This window comes from Echinops telfairi, unplaced genomic scaffold (genome assembly GCF_000313985.2).
Source record: "Echinops telfairi isolate 266 unplaced genomic scaffold, ASM31398v2 ScPeMD7_7457;HRSCAF=8495, whole genome shotgun sequence".
Classification (NCBI taxonomy): domain Eukaryota; kingdom Metazoa; phylum Chordata; class Mammalia; order Afrosoricida; family Tenrecidae; genus Echinops; species Echinops telfairi.
This window is the reverse complement of record NW_022111357.1, coordinates 28,837,396-28,846,288: the sequence shown is the minus strand read 5'-3', so window position 1 is coordinate 28,846,288 and position 8,893 is coordinate 28,837,396. Positions and strand designations below refer to the sequence as shown.

At 53.5% G+C, this 8,893-nt stretch overlaps 1 protein-coding gene across 1 annotated transcript in view; it reads right to left on the bottom strand.

Moving 5' to 3' along the window:
* Positions 1 to 3,023: 3,023 nt before the first annotated feature.
* Positions 3,024 to 8,893, bottom strand: part of FBXO42 (F-box protein 42) — a 120,830-nt gene continuing 114,960 nt past the window's right edge. The window contains exons 6-10 of the mRNA XM_004705157.3: positions 8,176 to 8,286; positions 6,093 to 6,189; positions 5,559 to 5,615; positions 4,831 to 4,947; positions 3,024 to 4,390 (exon numbers count right to left, since the gene is read on the bottom strand). Coding sequence (XP_004705214.1) covers positions 3,293 to 4,390; positions 4,831 to 4,947; positions 5,559 to 5,615; positions 6,093 to 6,189; positions 8,176 to 8,286 — 1,480 coding nt within the window. The 3' untranslated portion in view covers positions 3,024 to 3,292. The remainder of the gene's footprint in view (positions 4,391 to 4,830; positions 4,948 to 5,558; positions 5,616 to 6,092; positions 6,190 to 8,175; positions 8,287 to 8,893) is intronic.

Below are 8,893 nucleotides of genomic sequence, written 5' to 3'. Positions count from 1 at the left end.
AGCAGGGCAGGGACATTGCTCGCAGCACCGGCTTGGCCGGGCACAACAGGCGTGCACCGGCATGAACCCTGGTTGGCGGGAGGGGAGCAGCGCAAGTGGTCAGGGGTCCCGAGGTTTGTCTCCTCTCAGGTGAGCCGGATGTGTGAGCGGCGAGCATGCAGAACACGCCTTTGGCAGCTCATTGGGCGGCTGTGCAGACCACGTGCAGACCCTGCCCGCTGACCTGTGTGCTGCGGAGACTGAGAATGCCACACAGCGGGCACAGCACCATGCTGGGGTCACCATGAGGGGAGGATAGACAGGCAGGCAGACAGCCGACCAGGAACAGCTCTTTTTAGGGGAAGGGAAGGAGCCAAGTGGAAGCCACCCCCTGGTGGCACTCTGCTCAGAGGTGAAGGCAATGCTGAAGTTCGCTTCATTTCTTCCTCCACGCCTTTTCCAGATGAGCGTTCCGACACAGTTCCTAACAGAGCCTACAGTCTCAGCTCTACCTACAGAGCCCAAGTGTTGAGATCAAATCAATCTGCAGATCTGGTTGGGAGGAGCCTACGCTGGGCGCTGCCTTAAAGCAAAACGTAATCTCGTTTGGACGCCTTTTGTGCTCCCAGACTGTGGGGACAGGGTGGGCAGGGGGCCCTCTTTGTCACGGAAGCTGTGAAACAGGAGCGAGCACGGGAGGGCGGGTTGGTGGTCCGCACCGGTGGCGTCAGTGCGATGGGGGCTCTCAAAGGCACACTTGCAGGAATGGAGGGGGTTTAAAGCTTCAAGTAGAAACAAAATGTACTTTAAATACTTAAATACTGATAAATATTTGCTTTTAGGTGCTCCTGAGGGTTTTCTCAGCAACTTTTAAGACAAAATCGGTGTCACGTCAGAAAACGGAGTTGTAGCTACATCTGACCGCACGGAACGCCATGGCTCTGTGGGTGCTCCCCTCAGTGGAGACACCTGGAGTTCCACCGCACCCACGGCTCACAGGCACGAGTGGAGACCATCACCGGCCTTCTCGGAGCCTTCTCCCGAGGTATGTGGCTCGGTGCCCAGGACCCAGAGAGCCCGCCACCACCAGGGAAGGCCCGGCAGTTTCTCAAAGAGCTGTAAACGCGCAGCCGTGTGGATGATGCTGGGAGTTCACGGGGCGCCCTGCTCTCTAAGAGGATCCTCGTCTGTGGTCCTGCCTGCGTGGGCAAAGCAGGCCAGGTGGGCAGCTTGCTTAGGAAGGCCACAGAGGAAGGAAACGATTACGAAGTGGAGATTCTGACCGTTTGGGCTCCCACAATGTTAGAAGTAAGGGAACTGAGGTTGGAGGCATTGTCCGGGACCAAACGCAAGGTCATCAACAAGGTCAGAGCAGCAGGAGAGCTCAGTGCCGGGCTCTACTCCGCTCGTGCATGAGCGCTCCACGTGGTTGAACAGTCTTTGCCAAGGAGGGACTGGCAAGGGCCCAGGGCAGGGAGTCTGGGGAGCCAAGGGCTGAGCTTTGAGCAGTTGGACACCACAGCAAGCACTCACACAGGCAACAGTGTCTGGGACGCAGCCCCTGCCTGGGAGTTGGCCCTCCTCCCAGGCTTGGCACAGGCGGGTGGGGGGGCGGGGGGCAGCGGCTTTCCCACTGTAAAAAGCAGATGGTTTGGGGAAAGGATTCAACATCATGTGTCACGGGGAGAAAACATCCTTATCATCAGACAGACTGTGAAGTGCCGGCAGTGAGCCAGGGCCAGCAAAACGGGCTTGTGCTTGGGAAATGCTAACAAGAAAGGGGGATTGGGGGGTGCGGGTGGGGGTAGCGTGGGGAATGCAATGTTTTGAAATCTAAATTTAAAGTCTAAAGGCAAAATAAAAATCCTCTTAAAAGCCACATGTTAAGTGGTGCCAATTGAAATCTACTTATTCTAGTGTTTCCTATGTCCAAGATGTGTTTTAGGGTAGTAAACTTGTGATTTCCTGTGCCACCCAAAGAAATGCTTGATTTGGAAGCACCCCAGCTCTGTCTGAATGAACAGAAAGTTAAAAACCGAGCCCCCAGCCCCCACTCCCGGTGACACAGGGATGGGACACGCTGGAAGGCCGGAGCTGCCTTCAGGGCCAGTCATTTGTGACATTCAGCCCCATCACTGGTCCACAAGCCAGGCCAGAAAACACCTGTTCACAGGAGACAACGGTTCCCAGTAGGAACTGCGATCAGTCGGGGGGCCGCTACAGGATTGACGTCCACATTCTGTAAGAAGGCTGGCATGTCCAGTGCGTCTGGGAGACAAAAGGCTGTCCACAGGGAGCAACCGGTGCCGGCTGGCGCTTCCTGCTCCAGAATTCCAGACTGGGTCCCTAGTAACACCGAGAAGAGTTCTAGTTTTAACCTGCATCTTATTTTTCTAGGCACCTGGGCTTTGTGAGTGAAACAGCGTGAGAAGAGTTATAGGGCTTAACAAATCTAGATATTTAAAAAAAAAAAAAAAAAAAAAGCCTACAATGGAAAAGGTAGCCTCCAAGGACCAAGTTTTTAGGGACAAAAGGAGAGACACAAATGTGGTTTTTGGAAAATTGCAACCGAATATGATTGTCAGAAAATGCCACAATCAGACACCAATTGTTTTCTGAGACACGCTGGGGGCACGCCAAAGGCCAGTGGACCATGCAGACAGGTGTCTGGCGCATAACCACCGCTCCCCTATGATCCTGGCACACAGATGTCAGAGCCAGTTTGGGTCCCCTTCCTCCATTATCAAGGGCAGAGTGGGCCAGACAGAGGGCAGGCCCTCAGAGAAGTTTTCCCAGGACCACTGGGGCTTTCTGAGGACCGGGGAGAGGCAGGCCGACTTTACAGGTCCCCTTCACCCCACCAGAACCCGGAAACCTCCACTTGTATGCTTTGCACAGGCCCGACTCCCTCTGACTCTCAAAGGCCACACCAAGACTTCCAGGGGCTCTTCGGGGCCGTGTGGAAAGTTATGACAGTAGTTCGTCTGTCCCCTAAACTCTCGGTCTAGTTATCAGCAAAGTAGAAAAGGCAGCACAGCCTCTGCTAAAACACAGCAACGATTTTATGGGAACCAGGACGGAGGTGGCTCCCCTTTTGTAAACAGAGTAGGCTATATAATATATATCTATATGTTTATATATCATTTTTTTCTGGATGGAGAGTGGGTCCCAGCCTGAAGTGAGGGAGGTTGGGGAGCTGGGGTTCTGGTGCCTGGGAAGAGTCACTTTGTTCTTTGTTTTCCCAATTCTCAGTCCAATGGTCGCCCACTGGACATCCCAATGAACAGCCACAGAGGGGGGAGGCGGGCACACGTCATCTCTTCGCGCGCACGAAGTACAAGGCGTTTGTCTTGGGGTAGTACTTCACATTCTGCTTCTTGTCCATGAGCCCTCCGAATATGATGAGCTCCCCCCTGCCCTGCACCACCGTGTGCAGGCTGGTCTCTGGAGGCCCCACCACAGAGCTGCTATTGAAGACTTTCCATTTGACCTGCCCCTTCTCCTTGGTGGCCTGGATGTCCAGCACGTACATCTGCATGGGCTTGCAGTTCATACTCTGGTAGAGAGGTTTGCCGACGTTTAGGGACTGTGGAGGGTGGTGGCCCAATCGGCGGGCAATGGGAGGCAAGGAATGTCCGTCCCCTTGGGCTGGCCCTGGACGGGGGACGGGCACTGTCTCGCCGCTGCTCAGACTCTGGTTCCCAGGGGAGCCTGGAGAAGACCCGAGGGGAGGGCTCAGGGCCGAAGAGGCTGAGGGGCCTTTGGGCGACATAGCTTTGATGGCTTCCAGACTCCGCCGCAGGGCCCCAGGGGAGACAGCCCCCGCAAGGGCAGTGGCCACGTGCGGTGGGGTATGCACGCCATTTGTCTGTTCTGAAGGGTGTCTCACACTGGCCCCCACTGTCCTGTTGTCCACGCCATCTGTGTGGTTGCTGCTGGAAGCAGGCTTGAGGTCCCCGAGTCTCAGGTCTTTCTGATCTGGCAGGGATCCTCGTCGGGAGGCCACAGAGAGTCCCAGTTTTAGGTCATACCCTTCGGCGGCAGATGGCGTGCTTGGAGAGATAGCCTGTACAGGGCTGTCCAAGGAGGACCCACCGGCAGCTGCTGTTCCCGGAGACAAACTTCCACCATTGAGGATGGGAGAGCCATCTCCTCTGGCTGGGGAAAGACTCCCTTCCCGGGAGCCGGAGGGGGTCTGCCTTTGAGCCCTGGGCCTCAGTGTCCCCCAGCGGCCGTTCACACAAGGGGCTTCATCCAGACTCCTTACTGGAGACTGAGAGCGGTACTCTCGGGTTTCCGGAACCAGGGCTGGAGGAGTGGCACTGATGGGTGATGGGCGAGAGTTCAAACTGGGGCTGAGTGGGGCTCTTCCACTGGGAGCCTGGCTGAAGACCACCACACACTGCCCTACCTGCAAGACAAACAACATGTGCTCACAGGCTCTCGCACCATCAGCCACGAGACATTCTACAATGACCATTTGCAACATGCCAAGCATTTTGTAGGTCCTTGAGATGCAGGGATGAAAATGAGGCTAGAAGGGGAGACAAGGCATGAAAACAACCCGTTGCTTTTGTGGGGCATGGGCTATTCTTATGAGAGTTACGACCAGAAACTCTGGTCGCAGGGGTAGGACTTAATGGCCCCTGGAGCAGTTTTCACAAAGTGATGCCCACGGTGGGACGCACATACTCAGACAGGAGGGAGATGCCCAAGAGCTACGGCTTACATCCACCGCTGTGATGACAGCAAGGGGCTGTTAGCTCAGGGTGTGTTTCCTTTGTCATCGGACATATTCATTTGGTTTTACAGCCAGGCCCCCTCGCTGCTGGCTGCCAACTCCTTGCTTACCCGGCAGGCTGGGTGGCACCACAGTTCTGGGGCCCCATGATCTTCATTTTCCACCTTGAGTGGCTGCCAGGACCAGGGGCCCGAGTGCATGTGCAGCAACCAGGCGTCCTTGAAGAGCTGTAAGAGAAAGGCCACAGGAGAACTCGTGCAGTGCCTGTCACCCAGAGTGAGCGCCTCGCGGCCGCGCTGCCTGCCTTAGGAGGATGGGAATTCTCCCGGGATCTACTCAACAACGATGCACAGCGTCCACTCGTGAACCACCCCCCTCCGGTGCCCAGCTCACCACCAGGGTGAGCCAAGCATAAGCGCTAGGAGTCTGCCTATGCATATTTGGGGACGGGGAAGAAGGTAGACAGTACATGTCTTTAACTTTCCGAATTGGCATTATTACGTAGGTTCCATGCGGACTCTGGCTATTCTCGAATTGCTTTTCTGTTCAATGTTCCTGACAAAATCATCTTAGCCAACTTCACGGCCCGAAGAGAAAAGGCAGCTAGGAAGCTAACAGGCAGAAACACCCAAGAGCTGAGTGCCTCCTCCCCCATCGAAAGCATTCCCACGCTCCAGGAAACTGGAGAAGAGGAAACAAAGGCTCCCCACTCAGAGGGGAGAAGGTGGCCCCGGTGACGGCCTCACAGAAATGTCTTGAGCACACTGGTGAAACGAAGGAGCAGCAGCAGGGGGACCCTGAGCAGCGTGCGTCTCAGAATGCCCGCCAGCATACTCACAGCATTGGGGCCGCCACACCCTCCAAGGACCAGGATGGTTGCGTCATCTAGGACAATCTAGGAAGGGAAGAAGTTCAAAATAAGCCTCTGCAGATCACAAGGGGTCTGGCTTTGGGTGTTTTGGGGGTATATGAGGCTAGCCCACCCTGTTCTCAGATGAGCATTAGCATAAAGCTCTCCGTTCTCCCCAAGCCTCGTGAATCCTGATCCCTGCAAATATATTACTGATGAGACCAGAATCGGATGTATTTTCTGTGGATCAAATAGTAACATCTGAGAGTGCCAACCACATAAAAGGCACAGTTCCCTTGAGAGATGAGCTAGCAGAGTGGACGCTCTGGGGAGAGACATAATATAAACCCACGACAAACACGCAGAACCCACTAGAAGATGCAAAATAAACACCCGCAAAAAAGAACGGAAAATTCTTTTTGACAGTGCACGTTGCATCTTGCCTGGTGCCCTCCCCCCTCTCCCGTCCTAACTGAAAGATGCGATAGTGTTTGCTGAACAGTTATTTTAAGTCCTGAGCACCTGAGATTGGCCCCCTCGAGGGTGAGGACTGGGGCCAGAGATGTTCGGCTTGGACCATGCCCACTGCTCGAGGTCCAGGACCCAGACATCGTTGCTCCTGTGGAATAAGGACAAAGGATGAAGGAGGCGAGTGGCCCTAGGGGCCACAAAATCAGGGGAGTCCAACATGCCCAGCTAGCCCGCCTGTCCCACTTGTACTTCCACACGGAATGTCTGTGCCCGGGGGGGCTTCAGGGACGACGGACCACTCGGCTGGCAGAGCCCAGGGGCTTCCACACCTGAAGACTGTTGAGGAGCCCGGACTCTGCAACCTTGAGCAAGTCACGTGATTGACTGTGCCGCTGGTTTCCTTACTCTGACATGAATACTACTGTTCTGAAGAACTGGTGTCACTGATGGAATTGTGTCCCCGCCCCGCCCCGCCCCACCCCAATATACATCAATTTGCCTAGGCCCTGATCTCCTGTATTACACGGTTGTCTTCCATTTTGCAATTACTCTCCACTTCATGTGCTGTAAACTTCAACTTTTCTCTATCAACGAGGAAAGATCAGGGTGAGTTGTATCTTGAGGGTCGTAGTCCTACAAGAGGCCAGGAGTGGAATTACACCACCTTTACAGGCCTCCCACTGCATTCCTACAGGAGATGAAAGAACAGAGCAGGAAGCAGAGCTGGGCCCAGGGTTTCTGTGTGAGAGGGACACTGGTGCCAAGACACCAGGAGACCCCCCAGGGATGCCGGAGGGCGACAAGGCCCTTCCTCCAGAACAGACTGAGAGAAAAAGCCTTTCCTTAGGGTTGGTGCCTCAATGCGGACTTCTTGGTTCCTAAATTAATTTCTGAGAGAATAAATGTCTGTTTGTTGAAGCCACTGGTTTAAAGGAGGCTGCAGCAAGTGTTGTGCTCACGGCCAGTCCCTCCCTCCCTCCCCGTCTTTTTCTTCTCACCCTTCCCTCGGCCCCATCTCTTTCCTCTGACCCAAAAGCCTCATCCGACGTATGTTTGTAGCCACACACTATTATCAAAAGTAAAAGCGACTGGGCGATAGCAGAAACTAGCTACCGGTTGAGCTGTAGTTTTTAAAAAACAAAATCCACAAGGAAGAGAAAATTGTTTAAAACGCAACTTAATCAATGTCCAGGAGTCCTAGGGATGTATCCATTCTAGCTACAAAACACTAAATTTCACAGTGTCTAATGAATGCTATCAGGAGGCTTAGAGGCTGCTCTGCTAACTGCAGAGTCCACAATTCAAAACCACCAGCTCCCCTGCAGGAGAAAGACGAGGCTTACTACTCCCGTAAAGAGTGACAGTCTTGGAAACCCCAAGGGGAAGTTCTACCCTGTCCTATAGGGTCACTATGAGTCAAAATAAACTCAATGGCAGAGAGCTTGATGTTCTCTGGTGTGAATGCTAGTTTTAACAAGGGCAGATAGACATTCAACCCTCAAGGGAGCAGCACACAGCAAGGAGAAACTCCTGGATGGCAGCCACTGTTTTATTCACGCATAAGGATATCAAATAACTTGTCAAGACCCAAGCCCTGTCATCTGGAGGCAGCGCCACACTGGTTTAAAGCACAGTGATGAAGGGCAGGATTGGTCTGTAATGGCGTTCCTGGCAGCACATCCACTTCCATTCGAGCTGGCTTTTGGCTCGAGCCTGAGCTGGTTGGGAATAGGCGGAGGAGGAAAGGACAGGAACGGGGCTGGAAGGGTGTCCCACCTGCCAGTTTCTTACTCCTACTTTCCTCCTGCTCACCCTGCTGCTGCCTCCTTCTCTAGTCCAGAGAGCAAGAGAGCTAGGCAAGCAAGCAAAGCAGAGAGGCCCATGCTTCTTGGGCACGGGGCCTTCTACAGGCAGAGGGAGAACGGGCAGGGGGGAGGCACCATCAGAACTCGATCCTACAGACAGAGTTGCGGACCAAACAAGACTTCCAGGTCGCCTTGACTTTATAGGGCAAGTCTTTCTACTTGCTGGTGCAGTACCAAGGACTCAAAGACAGGCAGAGGCGCTGTGGAGACCACTGAGAGGACTGAGGAGAGGCCTGCTCAGGAACAGCAAACAAGCCAAATGTACTTACATTTGCCGGGACCCCAAGGAGCCACCAAAGACAATCATTTTATCATCTATCACACAGGAGGAGTGGCCAGCCATAGGAGGTGGCCCATGGGTCGTCACAATGCAGTTCCACCTAATGTTAAAAAGAGAAGAGGAAGCAAAGTGGAGACCAAGAAGTCAACATATCTGCGTCTGGTCTTAATATGTTTAAAGTGGAAGACAGGAAGCTGACCCCATCTAACATGACAATCCTATCACCCTGGGCAGCGATACTGTTAGGACAATAGATGGAGAATGGTATAAGTGTTTATGCCTTTCACATTCAAACTCTCAGTGTGCAAGGCCGTGGTGGTTAGGGGAGAAATAGGACGACAAGACACTACCATCAGGCTCCTTGGTTGCTTCAGCCTAATTAGCGGGAGTTGGCTGAGAGCACACACCTGCAACCTCTCCCATTTACAAGCCCTGATGGCAGCCGCTGCCAAGAACCCTGTACCGAGTGTTCATGACAAGGAACAAAGCAAGCTGTCATTTAGAAAGGACATATTTGAAAAACAATTGAGAGATAGTCTTGGGGACATAGCAGGAGTAGGGAATCATCTGGATCTACAACACTCCTGGGAATCTGTGAACCAAAGTTGATGAACTCCCTGCTCTTCAAATAGTTCCTTCCCTTTAGAATAAGCGTTCTTATACCTAGGGTGTTGAGGGGTCCTTTAAGTGCTCTGAAATTGTAGACA